This window comes from Pyrgilauda ruficollis, unplaced genomic scaffold (assembly GCF_017590135.1).
Source record: "Pyrgilauda ruficollis isolate IOZ18807 unplaced genomic scaffold, ASM1759013v1 scaffold36, whole genome shotgun sequence".
In the NCBI taxonomy this organism is placed as follows: Eukaryota; Metazoa; Chordata; class Aves; order Passeriformes; family Passeridae; genus Pyrgilauda; species Pyrgilauda ruficollis.
Window position 1 is genome coordinate 4188195 of NW_024525045.1, and position 20842 is coordinate 4209036.

At 45.1% G+C, this 20842-nt stretch overlaps 1 protein-coding gene across 1 annotated transcript in view; it reads left to right on the top strand.

The window, feature by feature from the left end:
• Positions 1 to 835: 835 nt before the first annotated feature.
• Positions 836 to 20842, top strand: part of IRS1 (insulin receptor substrate 1) — a 48271-nt gene continuing 28264 nt past the window's right edge. The window contains exon 1 of the mRNA XM_041475714.1: positions 836 to 4527. Coding sequence (XP_041331648.1) covers positions 971 to 4504 — 3534 coding nt within the window. The 5' untranslated portion in view covers positions 836 to 970 and the 3' untranslated portion in view covers positions 4505 to 4527. The remainder of the gene's footprint in view (positions 4528 to 20842) is intronic.

Genomic DNA, 20842 nt, shown 5'->3' on the forward strand with positions numbered 1-20842 from the left:
GAGAAGGAGTCGCCGCGGCGGTGCCCGCTCCCCCGGCGGGCTGGGGCACGGGAGGGGGCCGCGCCGCCGGCCGCTGAGGCGCTGCCGCCTGGAATGAAGAGGAGGAGGAAGAGAGGATGTTCCTTCGGCACTCGGGCTTGCCTCCCCTCCCGCCGCTGCCGGGCTGCGCCGCGTGTGGAAATGGCACTTTCTCTGCCTAACGAGATGGGACTGAATGGGGTCGCCAGCCTCCTCCGCACGCACGAGCGGGAGCAGCAGCCTCGGCGCTGATATTTGGGGAAGGGGGGTTGTATTGTGGGCGGCATTTTTTTTTTAATTTTCTCTTTTTTGGGAGGAGAGCGAGAGAGGGGAGAGCAGCGTGTATTTTTGGGTGCAAACCCCGGACTTTGCAAAACAATCTCCGCCCCCGAGAGGATATTTAATCTGCAACAGAGATCGCTCGCGGAGGCAAACTTGAGCCGGGGAAAGGGTGCAGGGAGCGGAGGAAAGCGACCCGCGCCCCACAGCCGGCCCCGCCGGAGCCCGACCCCTGCAAGGGAAGATGCGTTTTTCATTCCCGGCTGCTCATTTTGGGACGAGACTTTCGTCTGGACTGATCGGGACTGGACTTTTTAAGGACGAGCTTACGCGTCTAAGCGCGATTTGGGCATAAACAGCAACACAAACTCTGATTTGGTGCTGGAAGCTGCCTCTGCCACTGAACAGCTGCTCTCATCCTGCTTCTGTCCCTCCCCCGTCCCGTTCTCAAAAGAGGATCCTGAGCTATTTTGCCTTTTTTTTTTTTTTTTTTTTTTTTTTTTTTTTTTTTTTTTTTTTTTTTTGTTTATTTTTTTTTTTTTTTTTTTTTTTTTTTTTTTGTTAATTGTTGTTGCATGAATTTTATTTTAGGTGGTTGCCTTTCCTGGCTGGCTTGGCTGTTTTGGGGTCTTGCAGACTGCGAGCTGCAGTAACAACTCCACCACCTCTCATCATGGCCAGCCCCACGGATAATAACGAGGGCTTCTTCTCAGATGTCAGAAAGGTGGGTTACTTGCGCAAACCCAAGAGCATGCATAAACGATTTTTCGTGCTGAGGGCAGCCAGTGAGTCTGGACCCGCCCGGCTGGAGTATTACGAGAATGAGAAGAAATGGAGACACAAGTCAGGGGCCCCCAAGCGCTCCATCCCACTAGAAAGCTGCTTCAACATCAACAAACGGGCTGACTCCAAGAACAAGCACCTGGTGGCCCTCTACACCAAGGACGAGCACTTTGCCATTGCAGCTGACAGTGAACCTGAGCAGGAGAGCTGGTACCAAGCGCTGCTGCAGTTGCACAACAGGGCCAAGGGCCACCATCACCTCCATCACCATCATCACCACCACCACAGTGATGTCACTTTTGGAGGCAGCAGCACGGGACTGGGGGAAGCAGGTGAGGACAGCTATGGTGAGGTAGCCCCTGGTCCAGCTTTTAAGGAAGTTTGGCAAGTAATTCTGAAGCCTAAGGGCCTAGGCCAGACAAAGAACCTGATTGGCATCTACCGCCTGTGCCTGACTAACAAGACCATCAGCTTTGTAAAGCTGAATTCAGATGCGGCTGCTGTGGTGCTGCAGCTGCTCAATATCCGCCGCTGTGGTCACTCTGAGAACTTCTTCTTCATTGAGGTGGGACGCTCAGCTGTCACTGGACCTGGTGAGTTCTGGATGCAAGTGGATGACTCAGTGGTGGCACAGAACATGCATGAAACCATCCTGGAGGCCATGCGAGCCATGAGCGAGGAATTCCGGCCCCGTAGCAAGAGCCAATCCTCCTCAAACTGTTCCAACCCTATCTCTGTGCCCCTTCGCAGGCACCATGTCAACAACCCTCCACCGAGCCAAGTGGGGCTCAGTCGGCGGTCCAGGACTGAGAGTGTCACGGCCACTTCTCCTGCTGGTGGTGGAGGTACAGGTGGCAAACCCAGCTCTTTCCGGGTTCGAGCATCGAGTGATGGGGAAGGCACAATGTCAAGACCTGCCTCTGTGGATGGTAGCCCAGTTAGTCCCAGTGCTAACCGGACTCACTCACACAGACACCGTGGCAACTCCAGGCTCCATCCTCCACTGAACCACAGCCGGTCCATCCCAATGCCTTCCTCGCGCTGCTCTCCTTCAGCCACCAGTCCAGTCAGCCTGTCATCCAGCAGCACTAGTGGCCACGGCTCCACCTCAGACTGCCTGTTCCCACGAAGATCTAGTGCTTCAGTTTCTGGCTCTCCTAGTGATGGTGGATTTATTTCTTCTGATGAGTATGGTTCAAGCCCGTGTGACTTTCGCAGCTCTTTTCGCAGTGTAACCCCTGATTCATTGGGACACACCCCCCCTGCCCGGGGTGATGAAGACCTCAACTACATCTGCATGGGAGGGAAGGCCACCTCTTCTTGCTGCAGCCTGGCAGCGCCCAATGGCCATTTCATCCCACGCACCTGCCACCCTCAGCAGCAGCCCCGCTATCCTAGTACACCCTGCTGTCCTCGAGGTGGTAGTGAGGAGGTTGCCGACTTGGAGAAGGCATTCAGAAAGCGGACTCACTCTGCAGGTACTTCACCCACCATCTCCCATCAGAAAACACCCTCACAGTCTTCAGTGGCCTCCATTGAGGAGTACACGGAGATGCTGCCTTCTTACCCCTGTGGCAGCAGCAGGCTGCCCTCCTACCGCCACTCAGCCTTTGTACCCACTCACTCCTATCCAGAGGAGTGCCTGGAGATGCACCACATGGACAGTGGCCATCATCGGACCAACTCTGCCCCGCACACGGATGATGGCTACATGCCCATGTCGCCTGGTGTAGCCCCTGTGCCCAGTGGTGGGGGGCCCCCCAAGGGTGGTGACTATATGCCCATGAGCCCTAAGAGTGTGTCGGCCCCGCAGCAGATCATCAACCCTGGCAGGGGTGGCCGCCACCCTCCAGCCACAGTGGACTCTAATGGCTACATGATGATGTCCCCCAGTGGCAGCTACTCCCCCGACAGCAGCTCTGCGGGCTACGGCAAGATCTGGACGAATGGTGCCGGCCACCACCCAAAACTCTCGGTGGAGAGCAACGAAGGGAAGCTCCCCTGCGGCGGCAGCGACTATATCAACATGTCCCCAGCCAGCGGCTCCACCACCAGCACTCCGCCCGACTGCTACTTCGGGGCTGCGGGGCAGCCGGGGGTCGAGGAGGCGGCCACCGTAGCGCACCACAAACCCATCTACTCCTACTTCTCGCTACCACGCTCCTTCAAGCACGTGCACCGGCGGGGCGGCAGCAGGCCGGCGGGGACAGCCGAGGAGGGCAGCCCTCAGCCCCGCATCGCGCTCGGCTCCAGCCGCCTCCTTTACGCGGCCGAGGACTCGTCGTCCTCCACCAGCAGCGACAGCCTGGGCGGCGGCGGCGGCCCCGAGGGCGGCCCCCCGCCTCAAGCGCAGCCCCCGCGCAAGGTGGACACGGCCGTGCAGACCAGGGGCCGCCTGGCGCGCCCCACGCGGCTGTCGCTGGGTGGCCCTAAGGCCAGCACCCTGCCGCGGGCCCGGGAGCAGCCCCCGGTGCTGCTGCCCCCGGAGCCCAAGAGCCCCGGCGAGTACGTGAACATCGAGTTCATCGCCGGCGAGAAGCCGCCCTTCCCCTCGGCTGCCCTGAGCATGGCCCTGCCGCCGCCGGGCAGCGAGGCCGCCGAGGAGTACATGAACATGGAGCCGGGCCCGCCGCGGGCCCCCTGCCCGCCCGGCTTCGCCACCGCTCGGGCGGCCCGGCTCGGCCGGGACTACGTGGCGATGCAGCGGGGGGGCGCCGCGGCTGGCGGGGGCTCCTGCTCGGACTACGCGGACAGCCCGTCCCCCGGCTCGCCCGCCCGACTGATCAGCTACGCCGAGGTGCGGGGGGGCCGCGCCGGCCCCGAAAAGCCCCCGCCGGCGGCCGCCACCGCTGCGTCCCCGGAGCTGCCGCGGCCGCCGGCCGAGCTGTCGGCGGCGCCGCCGCGCTCCTCCTCCCTGCTGGGGGGCCTGGGCTCGGGCAGCGCCTTCACCCGCGTCAGCCTCAGCCCCGGCCGCAACCAGAGCGCCAAGGTAATCCGCGCCGACCCGCAGGGCGGCCGGCGGCGGCACAGCTCCGAGACCTTCTCCTCCACGCCGAGCGCGGCCCGCGGAGCGGCGGGCGGGCTCGGGGCACCCTTTCCCTGCGGCGGCGGGGGGGGCGCCGAGGAGGTGAAGCGGCACAGCTCGGCCTCCTTCGAGAACGTGTGGCTGCGGCCCGGCGCGGGGGAGGCGGCCGCCCGCCGGGACCCGGGGGTCGCTCCCGCCGTGGAGAACGGCCTCAACTACATCGACCTGGACTTGGTGAGGGACTGCGGCCACCGCCGCCACCATCACCCACACGTCCCCGCTGAGGCGAAGCAGCCGCTGCCGCCGAAGCCCCCGGGCCAGCAGCGCGGGAGTGGCCACTGTGGCGAGGATCTGAGCGCGTACGCCAGCATCAGCTTCCAGAAGCGGGAGGAGATGTAGGAGCCGGGCGCCCGCCGGGGAAGGTGAGCCGGGACGGGGCGGGACGGGGCGCGGCTCCGCTCCGGGGAGTGGAACGACTGCGGAGAGGGGGCTGGGGGCTGCTCGTGGCGGTGCCTTCCCGCGGGCTGGGGCCGGGCGGCATCCTCCCCCGGGGCAGCCACGGGTTGGCTTGGTTTCGTTGAGCCTTTTGCAGCGTGAGGCAGAAGCGTCCAGGAGTGCAGCATCCCTGCGGGTGTCCCGCCGCTGGTCCTCACCTGCACGGCTGGGTGAGGAGTGCTTCCAAAGCGGCTTTGGACGCTCCTCTTCAGCTGTGGATACATTACTGTGCTTACCGTGTTGCTACGTTGTTTTACTTTTCGGAATTAGCGGTGCTTCAAAAGTGTGTGGGAGAGGGGTGTGAAAACGAGTCACTTCTTGTAGTGGGCTGGAAACGGGAAACTCCCAGTGTAATCCTGGTTTGGTCAGTGATTGTGGCCAAGAGTGGAGCAGTGAACCCTGCTAACACTTGCATGGCTAAGGGAATCTACCTCACAGGTCTGTGACCAGTGTTGATTATTTAGTTTTGTTGGAAGGAGCTGTGAGTTTCAAAACAGACTTCAAAGCTTTTAGAGCTTTGTATCTATCAGTTGTGTTTCGGTTGGTGTCTGTGTGGCCTCACCTGCCACAGTGTTACAAACAGCCCAAGAAGGGAGCCCTATGAACTGTGGTTTTGGCATTGACTAGTGTGTTCTGCTTCTTCCTGAAGCTTTTAATTTTTAATTCGGGAAAAACTTCTGCCTGGCTGTTGCACGTTGATTACAGACATGTAAGATGAGTAGGAGCCTTGTTGGAAGCGGTGTGATGTTTCAGTTGAGTGGGAACTTCATGCAGCAGATACAGAACAATGTATCTTGTTAGGAGCTCATAAAGTACAGCACACCTGTGTCCTTTCATGAAAGGTGAAGAGTGCTTTGTTTTGGTGCAGGAAAGTACTGGCAGATAGTTATCTGTAAATTTTGTCACTCAATTTTAACAGTTTCCTACATACCTGAGCAGCAGCAATCATAGTAGCTAAAGCAGTTATATGAATTATGCAATAACATTAGGGGGTGAATCTCACCCCACTGTTTACATCATCTCAGTATTTGTGTCGCCTATTGGTTGTTCGCCTGAAGGGAACATTGAGGGCTGGTGTTGGTGTGATGCCTGGGATCATATGTTTTTAATTTTAAAATGTTTTGCATCCTTATAACCTGAATAAAAGGAAAACAGTCTCTTCACATTTGCTGCTTGGCATTGCTGCTGTTGCCCATTACAGCAAAGCAATATTAAGTCTTTGTCTTGTATGACCTATGAATACTAGGTTAATATGAAAGTTCGTGGTAGGACTTAGGAACAGTGCAAATATTGCCAGTCTGGTTCAAGTGGTAGCTGGTAGGAAATGGTAATTTTTGTGGCTGACAGGACTGTGCTGAGTATCACCATACATTATTTGTGACTAAATGTACACAAATTTACACAACCACACCTTTTCTCAGTTCTGGCATGTGTTTGCAAGAGCCCTGTTTTTGCAGATGGCTCTTGTTACCCTGGGAATCCATATCTGATTAGGACAGCATTGGTGTTGTGAATTCTTCAGGAAGGACCTTTTGCCAGAGGATGCAACATGTTCTGCAGTTAAGTCACTTTGCTGGGAACATCACTGTTCTCTCCCACCTGTGCAGTGCTGAGACTGGAAAGTGTGAGAGAAGATCCTTGGTCAGTGTATGGGTAAATAAAGAATATATGAAGGGTATGAGAAGGCAGGTCTGGCAGGGAGTAGTGTCATAGCTGCTTACACAGTTTTTTTCCCGAATGAACTGCTTTCCTTTTGCTGTGGACAACTTCCTTAATTGAACTATGTGTCATCTTTAACATAAAAGCTGTGGCAATGCTCTCCATGGTGGTGTTAGGTAGATACCTGCTGTGATTATGCTGTTCAGTGAAAGATAGGATGTGGAAGACCTGATATAAGAACTGGCTGAAAAATACTATGGACATGCTTTTAAGGGCAGCATTGTATAAAATAGAGTGTGATAGAGTAATTGTTATTTGAAGTTGGTTCTTACTTCCCAAAATTTGGATTGGATTGAGGAGGAATAGTTTCTTCTGGGAGACAAGGGTGGAATCAGGTTGTAATTACATGGGGAGTTTGAGCCATGGCTCTTCCTTCTCCCTTCCCACTGTAAAGCTTTGTTTGTTGCTTGTAGCCTTCTCAGACATTAACTGTTGGGACTCTTGTTTCCCAGGCTAGCTTTCTTGCTATCAACTGAAATTTCTCTTGCAAAATTAGCCTGACTCATTAGCTCATCTCTTGAGTGTGTTAAGGAAAGAAACACAACAATGTTTTGTTCATACTAAAACATTTTTATAGTTATTTTTTTACTTGTGCTTGTACCTTTTTTGCTTTGGAGGTAAAACTTAGGTTTGGCAGGAGACTTGTTCTGTGTAGGTTGTACCTTATGCCATTCCTAAGAAAACCTGCCTGGAGCTGAATGATTTATGGGACTGCTTGCACATGCCTGAAAAAGTTGTTGAGCACCTTCAGCCGAACCATTCACCTGAAAACTCCACAGCTCCCCAAAGCTATGCCTGCCTTTCCCAGTGAGCAGCACAGCAGGCTGTGCCTCCTTGGCCAGCTTCTCCTGTGCTCCTTGTGGCAGCTGAGGCTGTTCAGGCTGTAGCTGAGAGCAGGGAGGTTGTGGTTGTGGTTTCTTCTGTTGGTGTCTGAGCAAGTGAAAGGTGAAGGAAAAGCTTGGTGTGTTTGCAGTTACAGCAGAGAGGAGAAAACTCTCTGGAGTTGGGAAGGGATAGGTGAAGCTGCAGGTTTCAGAACAAGGGCTGGGGAAGGCTGCATTAAGTACTCTTACTTAGTAACTCTTACTGTTCTTTCCCTCTCTTTCGTGGGTTATTTACACTTTTAATCTCAGAAGTGGCAAAGGGACTGTACATGGTTTTTTTTTTTTTGTTTTTTTCTCCATAGAGGAAATATTCCTCCATAGGAATATTCCTCCATCTTCCACCCCATCCCAAAGGCCAAACTGTCTGGATAGTCTTGTTTTATCCATTCTGGAATTTTCTGTTGTTGCCATCTACAAGACAGTGACCCCAAATGTTGGCTATTCATCTCCTAACAGTAAAATGACTGTTGCTGCTTCAATGCAAACTACCCAACTCCTGTCCTTTTCCTTGCTCCCCTGTCCTTCTCTGCCAGCTGCCTCCAAGTTGTTCAGGCATTAGATTCTGAAGTATTTTTAATCTCTTTGAAGTATAATATTTCTCCTAACATTAAGGATCCTGGCTGAAATAATCATGTTGTTTCCCAAATTTCATTGAAAAACATTTCTCTCTCACCCACAGAATTCCTCTGCACTCTCCAATCCCGTTGCCTTCCCTGTCGTATATTCTTGGCTGTTTCCAAACAGCTGGCCCTGCCCTAAGCTCTCTTTGTTTCCCTGTTAGAAGTGCTGTAGTTTCAGTGCAGTTCTGTATGCTCTCCTGCCCAAACCTTTACCTCTGCTTTAGAGAATTGGGTACTGTTGTGTGTGTCTAGCCTAGCTGGTGACTCTTGGATCCTCTGATGAGTGGCCTTTTGTGCTGTAGCTGGAAGGCTTCGATGCTGCAATTGCCAAGTTGTGCTGGGAAACACCAGCCCATGACATGGAAAAATTGAGGGGAGAGAGCAGTGTAGCCCTAAGGCATTTTCCTCCTGCTTAGAGTTTTGCATGCACAGATGTGGTGGGCTGGTCCTGGCTAGACACCAAGTGTCCACCAGAGCCACTCTATCACTCTCCTCCTCAGCTAGACAGGGGAGAAAAAGATACAACAAAAGGCTCATGAGTTGAGATAAGGGCAGGGAGAGATCACTCATCAGTTACTGTGGGCAAAACAGAGAGATCAGGGATACAGGAGAAGGATCAGCTTAACAGGGAGACAACCAGGCAGGAGGACACTGGGGAAAGAGTCCAGCCCCTTGAGGGGGGGTCCAGGGTATATATTTGGGCTAGGGTAGGAGGGATTACAAATTAGCTTCATTTATTACCAATCAAATCAGAGTAGGATAATAGGAAATAAAAACTAAATCTTAAAACACTTGTCCTCCACCCCTCCCTTCTTCCTGGGCTTAGCTTTATTCCCCACAGCAGCACAGGGGTGTGAGAATGGGGATTTTAGCCAGTTCACTGCATGTTGTCTCTGCTGCTCTGCAGAGTAGTTTCCTCTATCCACAGTGGTCTGACATCCTCACCCCTCTCTCTGGCTGCAGTTGTGCAGGTTTTTTTCTTGTTCCTAAATACATAATCCCAGAGGTACTGCCACTGTCAGTGGCACTGCTTGGCCTTGGCCAGCAGCAGGTGCGTCTTGGAGCTTTCTGGCAATGGCTCTGTCACACATGGGGGCAGCTTCCAGCAGCTTCTTGGAGGAACCACCCCTGTAGCCCCCCACTATCAAAACCCTGCACACAAACCCAACAGGTGAGCAGATGTTGTGGATATGCTGTGGATCCTGCTTTTGGGGTTGCTGTGAGAAGGCTCCTCAAATGAGCAGGGGTGTTGAAGATGAACTACTGATAACTTGGGTTCTGAGTATATAGTCAAAAAATATTCCAAAAAGGAAACCATTAGATGTTGGCTCTGGAGAAACAGGAAATGCAGTAGCAGGACAGCAGAATGAATCCAGGTATCTTGCTTTGATCTGCAAAGCTTCAAAGCTTCATTTCCATTTTGTTGATGACTCTGAGAACTCTTGAATGTAAGTGCTAATAACATGGAATAGAATATGTGCAGTGTAAGCAAGTGGTAACTTGGCTCACTCTAGCTTTGATGCTGACTGTTTCACCCACTGCATGGGTGGTTTGGGGTTTTTTGGTGATGTAAGAAAATGGAAAACAGTACAATGGGAATTCAGCACAGGGGCATCTGTAGGGTTGTTAGACCTTTTTCCTGTATCCAGTTAAAGCAAAACACTTCTAAGGGTAGAACTAAACTTTTGAGTGGTTCTCATGAAAATACACCTGATGGTAAACAGAAAATTACTCATATCATTCCTGTACTATATACCTGGGTTTTATTTTTTTGGGGGACACTGCTTGCTTTTTAAATTTATTTCCGTCATAGTTTTCAATAGCTGTGTTCTTTTTATCAAGTTAAAAACTTAATGTGGAAAAACAGCAATTCATAAAATCATAGGATATCCTGAGCTGGAAGAGACCCACAAGAGTGCCAAAACAAGACTTGTACAGTTAAATTAAGTTTCTGTGAGTGTGTTGTTTCCTGAACTGAAGAAGAGAAGTTTCTGTAGTTTTGGGTCAGCACCAAGGTAAATACCAGCATGTTATGAAAGTTTTTCATGCTTTGTGGGTATTACTGTAGACAAAACAGTGCATTTCTTACTGTGTGCACACACCAGTTTTTCTCCACACCTAATTATTTGCCAAAATTGAGCCTGTGTCTCCTTGCATATTTGCAGTTCTCCTGTTTAACAAGACCACAAGCTTATAATTAATGGGTTTAGGTGTTTCTCTTTTGTTTTTCTGGCTTAAAAACTGAAACAGAATGATTTATAAACAAATTCATATGATTATGAGGTACTACCTGGACATCTTTAGCACATGCTTTTCACATTTAGTTAATGTTTAAACTGGTTTTTGAATGTGGTTTAAATTTGAAAATGAAACAGGACATTGCAGGGTGAGAATGATGCTGATTTTTAATAGCAACTATAGGGAGATCATAAATCTCCTTAGATAACACTTGTAAATAGAGAATTACAGCTCATTAATAAAATGCAGCAAGCAGCTGTGGAACGGGAATGTAATTTGACCAATATCTTCTGTATGGTGCATTGTTTCAGGACTACTTTATGATAACTAAAATTTTATATTCATTAGGACTGTACAATTTTCATGACTTCCAAAATACATGAATGCAAGTGCTGAAAGTAAATGTACTTGAATATTCTTTTGAACAAGTAAGTGTATAATAGCTTGTATGTAAGGAAAGTGGGGGGTTTTTTTCCAGTTTCTTGACGCTCTGAAAATTAATCTGTTCAGTACTGATTATTACATGAGTAAAGTCGCATAAGCTTTAAAAATAATTTTGGTGTCCAGTGATATGGAAGAAAAATAGATATTATTTTCCAAAACTAATTTGACTTTAGGTTTGACTTCAAGTCTCAATGAAAACTAATTACTGTGTTTGATTGACAGAGTTATGAAATACTCTTAAGAGACAAGAGGAAAAAGGAGGGGAAAGGTGTTCATGGGACCTGTGCTGTAACCAGGAGAGGCTGGGGGTTGCTGGCATGAGATAATGGGGAACTTGAGGTGAAGGCTGGGGAGCACTTGTAGAAACTGGTATGGGAAGGAGGTGGAAATGAGAGAGAAATTACTTGGGGGACACACAAACTATGGCAGGATGATGTAGATAGAGAGAATTGCAAGGTGTTTGTGATCTGAGGAGAACTGGGATGGTGATATTTGAAAGTTTGAGGATGAGTATGGAGAAATGTGGAGAGCCTGGATATACACAAAGAGTTTGTTTCAGAAGTGCTCATTTTGTATGGTACTGCAGTTTTCTGAAGGTATTTTTCCTTCTGTATTTTTTTTAATCTTTATTACAGGGATGAACACTCTGCTTAGAAAGCACATGTTGTCCTTATTTGTTATTGGATTTTATATTTTTTTTTTAATATTTGTATATTCTGCTGACCTTAACAGGATGATTTGCTTAGTAAGGCAAGCAGAATTTACCTCCAGCTCTCCTTTCCCGAATTCTTTGTCTTGTAGTGTCCCTGTCAGAACCACAGCAGTAAACCACAGATACAAATCTGAATTAAGCACAAGATAAATGAGTGAATTTTAACATTAAAACTCCTTGATTTTGTAAAATACATACAGTAGAAAGAGGACTATATTCACACAGGTTTTTTTAACTGCAGCATTTTTTTCTTTACACTCTACTACTTGGACAGTTAAAAATTTGATTGGGGTTTATTAGTTTAATAATTTGTCTTATGGATTAGTAAGTATATATTCTCTTTTTAAAATTTAAATGATATATTGTAGGAGAAAACTTCAAATGACAAAGCTATTGTGGCTTGTTGCAGCAGATGTGGTTTTCATTGTGTGGTAAGAGCTGCAACAGAAATATATTAATACTGACAAATGTGTCTGAATTCCCAACTTGTCAGAATGGTAAAAGCTGGCTTTTGGTCATCTGTACATGATCTGATGTGTTACAGTACCTGCTCATAAAAGTGAGTAGCATTATTCTATTTTTACATAATTGTAGGGCTTTGATAAGTGGTGATTATTATTTTGACTACATGACATAGAGATAGCGAAGGAGAGACATTGGTAACTTAAAAAAAAAAAAAAGATTCACAAGTTTAACAGCTTTACTCTTCGCTTACAGAAATGATGTGAAATTTAACAAAAGCCAAGGTGTGAACAGATAAAGGAGATTTAAATAAGCCTGGCACTCTTAACTAACTAAAGGATGTCTTGATATGTGTCTCTCTGATCATGCTTGACATATCTAGGTCATGTTCTCTGAAGACTATTATTAGAGATTTAACCTTGGGTAATTGTGAAGTGTATTTTCTTAAGAGTAATTTTTGATCAGGTAGATGAGACAGGGGAAGTTTGTGTGTGTTCAAGTGCTTGTAATAATTTGGGAGTCTAGTTGGAAGACCTGGTTTCATCCACCTGAGCTGGAAGGTGAAATGTACTGTTCTGTGGTTTATCACAGAAGATTTACCTGTGTACATTTTGTCAGCTGTTGTAAAATTCTGGTTTTTTGGAAGCTGGGAATGTGGAAGAAATGACCTGTTAAATTTTAAGATAAGATATGCTTCAGGAGGACATTGTGCCACTTTCCAACTAGTAGAGCTGTTGAAGTGTACTTGCACATTTGAACTCTCTGATGATATGTGTTATATAAGGGAGGAATGTAGAGTCTGGGAATATCTACAGCTTTGATTGACTGTTTCTTCTTCTTCTGCCTCAGCCCATCCCCTCCAGCCTGTGTAGGATTTGGACATTTTTAATCACTAGGGCACCTAAGGATTGCACATGCTTTCTTTGAAATACAGAATCTATGTGAACAGAAGAAATGGGAATTAACTAGCAGCCTTGGTTCCTGTCTAGTTTCAGCCGTCTGGCTTTCAGTGTGGTGCACAAATATTTGTTAAGACATAACTATAGGGTAGGAACTCCATAAGCTGGATTTGCCAGTCAATAAAATACTTAACTAGTTTGTGCACAGGAGCCTTCTTTCAGTGGCACAGATCCCTGAAGAAATAAAGAGCTTGAAGCTGGAGTGGAGGAGACTAAGCCAGTCTGATTGTATGGGATCCTTCTGCCCTTATTTCACTGAACTGTGGGATTAAAACCAAACCAAAACAAGCCCTCCCATCATCCTCCTCACCAGATCCTGCATGTCTGTACATCACCAGGAACACTCATGTAAATGCTGTTCTGAGAGTTGTGTGTCTTCCCTGAGAGAGTAAAAGAACCTCAAGAACTGTACATGGGAGGTAGAAGATGGAGTTTGTTTCTCCTCTTACAGCACATCTCATCTGGGGTCTTTATCAATTTGTAAGTGACTGCAAAGGAGTGGAAGGGAGATGGGAGCTTGAAACACCATGGCTGGAGCTGTGACTTGTTTCAGGTCTGACCTGAGCTTCCCGTGCCCTGTGCTGTGTGGGAGATGCAAAGGCACTTCAAGTGACAGCTGATGTGTGCCAGTGAGGGAATCTTTTAGATTAAAACACTGGATGGTAATTAATCTTCAGCCACCTGGTCTTCATTTTGTAGAGAAGATTGCTGTGTTAGAAAAGATAATTTTAACCCCTAGAGAGCAGGAAATGAGTGGCAGGGGAGAAGTTTTGGCTTTAGAGACAGACTCGGAAGCCGCCTGTATGTGCTGTACGGGAGTGCTGGTGTCCAAGTAAGTGATGCTTGGGCACTTGCTGAAGTACCTTGGAAACTGCTAGAGCAAGGAGATAATGGTCTTCCAGTAATTCTCAGTTTGGTTTGAGGGTTCCTGTGCAAGTGATTGACAAGGTGTTTGGGAGTCACTGTCAGCTGTGATGCTAGAGCCTTCACATAGATATTAACATAGGAGAAATATAGAAGCTCTTCTCTTCCCTGGAGAAGGCACAGATGTAACAGAATGTCCTTTGCTGTACATGGTGTGTCATAGGGCTGGTAAATCTGCAGCCTTCCCTGCATGGTACAATGTGCTTTTTCATGGTATTTGCTCTCTGTGGTGATACCCAGAGAAATAAAGGTTGGGTACTTTGCTGAACTGATGGTGGCTGTTCCATTTCTGACTCACGCAGGTGCTGTAGGTAAGTGATGGTGATGTTGGCTGAGTGGTCTCTGAAAAAGGGGATTAATTTTCATTTCCTCAGAAGAGTTTGTGCTGTTGTAATTAGTAATTCCTCTCCTGCAATTCCTGATCACAATTTCTGAATTACTTGTTACTTCAAAATAGCAAATGGGGTATTTATGGAACAGAATGTTACATAATAATGAGGACATAAACTGACAAGCTGTTTACTTAGTTGAGGCTAAGACAATGTTATCTTACTTTTTTCCCTATTTTGGAATTTATCCACCAAGATTTTCCTTTCACTTGTATTTCCAGGAAATGACCATAACAGCAGGTAGCTCAGCTTGAAAGTGCAGTCCTTGAAAGAGGTAGGTCAGCTCAGCTTGCCACAGGATTCAAAATGACTCTTAGATGTCAGTAAGGTAATGAATTCCTTGTTTTGATGGGAATGAAGATCTGTACTTTGGATACATGAAGGGAAAAATGAGCAATACTTGGCTTTTTGTAGTGATGGTATATTCAAACTGAACCATTTTCATTTGGGGAAAGTGAAAGTGACTAATTGAAATCTTTAGGAGGACAAAAATATATTTTAGGTGGAAACAGCATTGTTAAAATTGAAAAAATTGCCTCTCTTTAACCTATTACGTTTACCCTGTTTCTGTTTTTGACTTCTTTGCTTGCAAAGCATGGGCACACTGTACCATCCCTTCATGCTTTGCTATGTTACAGTATTTTTAGCATTTGGTCCACTTTTCTGTGTGGCAGATCACAGTTGATTTTTTTCCTCAGTGTCAACTAAACCACAACATTTTAAAAATATTGTTTATCTTTAAAAGAACGGGAAATTCAGGAGTGCTAAATAATTAATTCTTGATTGCAGATAAAAAATGAAATACAGGTAAGGAAACCTTAGTTTAGGTGTATACTTGAAAGCTATTGCAAGCAAAGGAAACTTTTTATCTCCTGTGTGTGGCTCAGGAATCCCAAAAAACAGGCTGGCTGGCACATCTGTGGCGGGGTCCTGCAGGAGCTTTGGGCAGGTGTACCCAGCTTGCCTTCCTGCAAAGGAGGGGGTCTCACCTGGGCTGCCTTCACTCCCCTCTGCCTGCTCCACTGTTGCTGTGGGCTGGTTCCATTCCATGAAATGGTAACTGTAGTTAGGCTAGCTTGTTCTGTAGTAATTGTTTATATTTCCTCATTTTACACATAATGGCATTCAGATTTCTGAGAAACAGCAAAATAAAATGTGTAAAGAGGAATTCAGTTTGTTTAGGAAGCTGTATGTTGAAAACTGTAAACATTTTTTCTTGTTGAAAGTTAATATTTGTTCTAGTGTCAGTATTTTGGAAATAATCTTGTATTTTGTTGCCTTTTTATCGTCATCTTGTGAACATGATGCATAATGTTCTTGAATGCCTTGGATATCTTAATATGGGTGGTTAGCCGTGTGTAATTTACATCTGTCTTACCAGTTTGAGTTCAAAACAGAGGCAGATGAAACTAAATAGAAGAGCAGTGAGGGAAGCCAAACGGCTCCAGATCATCCCTTGGCCTTTTCCAGCTGCTGTGCGCTCTCCCTCCTCTCAGAGCTGCTTCTTGGGAGCAGAAGATAAAGAACGGTGCCCTGTGCATGAACACTGTACTTTAAACATGTAAATGGTGCTCTTTACTCTTCAGTGGATTAACACAGCTGATCAATTCATATGCAAGGCAGTCTTGAGTCCTTTAACAATTAAGAAACAAAATTCTCAAATGTATTTAATTCTTCTCTGTATGAAACTTCTTTCTCTAGCAAGCTCTGCTAGAAGGGAAAAGCCCTGCTGAAGGTGTGCAGGCATGTAGCTAGGGCATGTTTTTTCAGGCCTTTGAACTAGGTTAGGAATGTGTCTCAAGATGGAAGAATGAATAGTTACTTGGTGCTTTTAGCCTCCGGGCTTGAAACTCGCAAGAGGAATGTTATTGTGTCTTCAAAGCCTGTTTCACACAAGCCTTTGTTGAGCAGGAACTTGGAGAGTCCTTGTATTATCATGGGCACAACAAAAAGAGCCAGCCACCCAATTTGATCTAATTGGGCGGCAGCGGTGAGATGTTTCTTCAGTAGGAAGGCTCTTGGAAAATGGGGTACATATTTTTAATTAGGAAATACCCTTTAGAGTGAAGGGATTGCCTACACAGACGTTTACCAGCTTGCTAAAACTCTCTAATTATACTGATGCAATTCCCCATATGCACATCCCCTCTTTTTCACCTCTTTTCTATGTAGTGCTTTCCCTGGAAGAAAGCAAATATTTACATTTCTTTTAAATTCTGTTTTGACCCTGAGGTGGTGATAGCACATCCCTGGAGAAGGCAGGCTGAGGTTGAGAAAGTGGGGTGGTTCAGGTTGAAGTAATTTTTGTCATGCTTTCTCAAAAATAAATCTGTATTCAGGACTAAATATGCTGTAATATATTAATACTACCTAAATTAAGACAGAACTTTCACTCAGTGTAACTACCAAATGTTCAGAGGAAATAAACCCATTGTTCTAGTGAACATGAGTGTGGGGTTTGAAGTGCTAAAACCTAATTTCTGAGAACAGCAGCTGCTTCAGTAGACACCCAGAGAAAATTATTTTCATTTTAGTGTGAGTGGCCTAATGTTTATTCAAAACTGAATGAGATCAACAGAAAAGATGGGAAAACAGCTTTATTTTCTTAAGTTTTTTAGTAAAAGAACCCAAAGAACTCTACAAAATCAGAAATTTTGAATGCCACAGCAGCCAGGTTCACTCAATTTCACCTACTAAAGAGATGAGGCATAAAAATAAGAAAATAATTGTCTTTAAATGCAACATTTATTTTGTTGAGTAACTTCATTAGGTGTTGAGGGATTTTGTTAGTTTTCATCCTGTTTTTCATTCAAACCGAGGTTGAAAAGTCATCATAGGAAATTTAACCAGCTACTAAATAGTGACCTGTGTTGGTCATTAATTTCATGTCAAGAATCTGCATAAATATACACTAATAGTATTGTCTAACTAGGGACTATATTAAATGCTAAATTAAAAGGTTATATTGCAGATCATCATGATTTAGTGGTTATTGGTGTTTGAGAATGACCATTAAGGACATAAAAAAATAAGTTTCCTCATTTGCTAATCTAAATTTGATTATTTTAATCACTTTAATTTGAATTAATCCACCGTGAAGCTAAGTGTCAGTATGTACATGATAATTAAATGTATTTGAACTGATATAATCATGCAGAAATGAAGGGTAGGCACAGAAAGGACCTGGACACAAGATGTTGCCTGATGCAGAGGAGCAGGAGCATGAAATCCATGAAATGATGGGAAGCCGGGTGGGGGAGAGGCAAGGGCAAAACCACAAGTACAGAAAACTGATGGTTAAATGTATTGAAGGTAAGAGTGGCAGGCATGTTGTGTAAATTGGCCAGCTCCTGGGTCTTCTGGAAGAGAAATTTCACAAGGTTAGAGAAGGGAAGGTTGCGTAGGAAGGGGTACAGGGGCTGAGTGAGCAGAAAGAGAAATTGGAATAATGCCGGGAAGCTCAGATTTCAGTTGATGTAATTGGACTTTAATGGCTTGAATGATTCATAATCTCTTAGTTTGATAGGCTGTTATAAAATTTTAAACATAGGTATGAATGAAGCCTTGTGCTGATAACATTGTGGGATTGCAGCAGTGGAAAGCGTTGATGTGCCAAGAATTGTTAGAGGAAAAAAAATCCTCTAACATACAACGTGTTGGTAAGTTTTGTGTAGGCATATTTTGGAGGAAGGTTTGAATGGTCCTGCTGCATGAATGGGCTATGAATTATTTTTCACCTAGGTGTGGAAGGAGAGGAATCTCCAACTGATGTAAATTGCTGTACCTACTTGAGGTTGGTAGGACTAGGGCAGCATGCCTCAATTTAGAATGTGTCCCTTTAACAGTTTTTCTTCCTTTTTCTGGAAGGTGTTACTGCACTGTTCTGTTAGAATTAATAGTGAGTCCCTATTAATTTTAATTAGCTATAGTAATGAGTTAGCTCTAAAGGGCTACAAAATGATTTGTAATTCAATGTCTAGTTTATCTTCTACCTTGGTTATTTCATCTTTTGCAAAACTACTTCTCCTGAAGATGGGTGAGATGTTTGATCTGTCTTGATTCAAGCTTGTTTACTGCTGTGTTTCTTAGAGTAGCTCATCAGCTTTTATTCCTTTATAAAATAACTTCTGTGATGTTAATCATAGATTTGGGTCACATTTCATCATTTGCATTTAAGTTGAAAGAACAGGTAAAAGCAAAAGATTGTTAGCAGGATTGCTTTATACATAGAAAAAAAGAGGACTACAGAACATGTAATGGTAGCCTTTACAGGATTCCTGTTATTTGTAGGCCTTTCCAATCTGTTTGTGCTTTTAACTGATGAACTCTTGTAGTAGCATCTTACTATTCTTTACTGTAACTTTTTGAAAGGTTTTGCTTTGGTTTAATGAAGTCAAGAGTGATATAAGTCACTGTCTGGAATCTTTTTTCCCTGGCTTTATCTGCATATCCATGGCTGATACTTCAGGTTTTACCATTGTTGTGACTTTCTCTGTTCTGATTCCTTAGGCTCACTTCATGCAGGTGCACATGACAGAATTAAGGCCAGGGAGAGCTGCACTAAGTGCAGGCAATCACTGCAGTTCAGAAGCAGAATGCAGGACACAGGTTTACCATCAGCTTAAAGAAATGGAAGGCCATGCTGTTGTTTCTGTCTCCTTGAACATGTATTCCTCTGGGGAGAGTTTTTTGGCATCACCTGGGGAGCACTTGGGAATGTATTTAGGAGGAAATCCAGAACCATTTCTCTAGACATAGCTAGCTCCTAGTTTGGTTAAAACCAACTGTGAAACCCCATCTGCTATATTCTTTCAGACAGCAGATCTTCAAGTAGAATACCTGATGTGATTAGTGCCTTACACTGCCCTTGAAACCACACTTGTCTTGGCATACACTGTTGCTGCTTCTGCCTCTGCAGAAGCTGTCTGAGATAGTCTGCAGGGTTGCTGTGAAACTGTGCCATCAGTGAGTAGTGATCCTGACCAGCTGCAGCAGCAGTCCCTGAGCCCAGGGAGTCTTTGCAGGTGTGCTGGGTGAGAATCTGAGAGGGTTTATCAAAGTGGGTTTGCTTCTTCACTCACCCTGGAGGTGCTACTTTGAGGTATGAATGCAGTATAAGTGTATTTATGCTGTTAGAAAACACCCCACTTCTCAATTATGGCTTGTTTTGGTTTAGGTGGTCTGTGTCTGAAAGAAGACATCTTTTACTACCAAACTTGCTGCTTTAGTATTCATGTGAGTTTAGCTGTCTGTGTTAGTCATCTTCTCAACCAAATATTTTCTGCCAAAACCCAAATCCACACTGACAAATTAGCCTTTCTAGTTTAGATAAGGTCATATATATGTGGAAAATATTTTGAGGTGAAAATGAAAAAATATATGTAATGGCTTCAGACAGCTGTCTTACAGACCTTCTGGTATAGTTACTATGAGAAACAGGCAGGGTTCCCACCTTTCTGCCCCCAATTCTCCATCAAATTTAGTGATTATAGAAGGATTCAATAAGAAACTGACTCCAGTATTCAGTAAGTAACTGGCTGTGATAGAAGGAAACATCAGTTTCCATAAAACATTTCCTACTGGTCTCACAGCAATTCAGACGAGTCTGTGGAAGAAAACTTTTGTTCTTTTATTTAAAAATCTCTTGCATGTTTGTTCCCAGTGGTGTATTACAAAACTGGATGTCTGTTGTCTGGCACATGTGGGATTGTACAAACAAAACTTTCCTTTAACTATTTGTTGAACTTCTGACATTATGATCTATATTAAGAAGAACCTCTTAAAGACAACTCTGCCTTTCTGCTGCTCTATGAAATGTTTCCAGATGTATTTGGGTACAGTTAGAACATTAAAGTACTCCAAGAGCTATTAGAGTTGTCTGTAGCCTGGCTTTGGTTTTTCCCTTTGCTTCAGTTTTCTAACACATTCTGGTTTAAGCCTTATTTATTAATAAGTGTTACTACATTCTGCTTATTTTTTTAAACTACTGTGTCATTTATTTGGCAGGAGAGGAGGAAGGTTAAAGTTCTTCTTACCTCCTCCCCTTCTCTCCAGTGAAATTTTTGATTGTTCTGTTTAATGAGTCATTTTCTCTACAGCTGAAGTTAATTTAGTGGCTAATCCAAGCAGTGAGTATTTTCTGAGTGAGGAAGTGAGAGAACGTTAATTCTTTCCCTCTTTTCAAATACAAAGGTGTATCTTGGGTGTTTAAAAAAAAAAAAAAAAAAAAAACCAACCATGGAAGAGAACAGTGCTTGTTGGAGGTATTTTATCATTTAACAATAGGTAACAAAACATCCATTGACTTCACTGAAGTCACTACTACAGGGGCTGTAGGCAGGGTTTGCAGTGCTGTAGAGCTGCTGTATGTGCAGAAATGCTCTTTTTCAAGGGTTCTTTATCAGTATGTAAAAGCTGATAGTGAATGCTATTGAACTCTTAGGTGCTCCAATTCTTTCTTTCCTGCCAAAGTGTATGTGTGCATTAGAGGGAGTTGTGTGCTCTGGGCTGTTGAAGCCAATCTGGTCAAGAGCATTGTTTTCCAGAGAAAAAGGATAATCAAAAATTTGAAATTAAAGTCACTTGTGAAATATTTCTGACATGTATGTCATAGATTTGTAAAATCTGTTTCATATACTTGTGTTTGCTGAATGTAGGGTGTTCTGATTTGGCTGAATAGTACCAAGTTACTGTGTGGCAATGTCCTCACACACAAGGCTTTGATTAAACATGAAAAAAAATACTAAAGGCTGGCCTACATACGAGCTTACACAGAGAAACAAAAAGTGTGAATTAAGGAAGATAGCATTTTTATACAAGTGTTACAATGCCATGCATAGTAATGGCTCATCTGGGCAAATGAAAGCATAGAGTGAAAGATTCATTTAGACC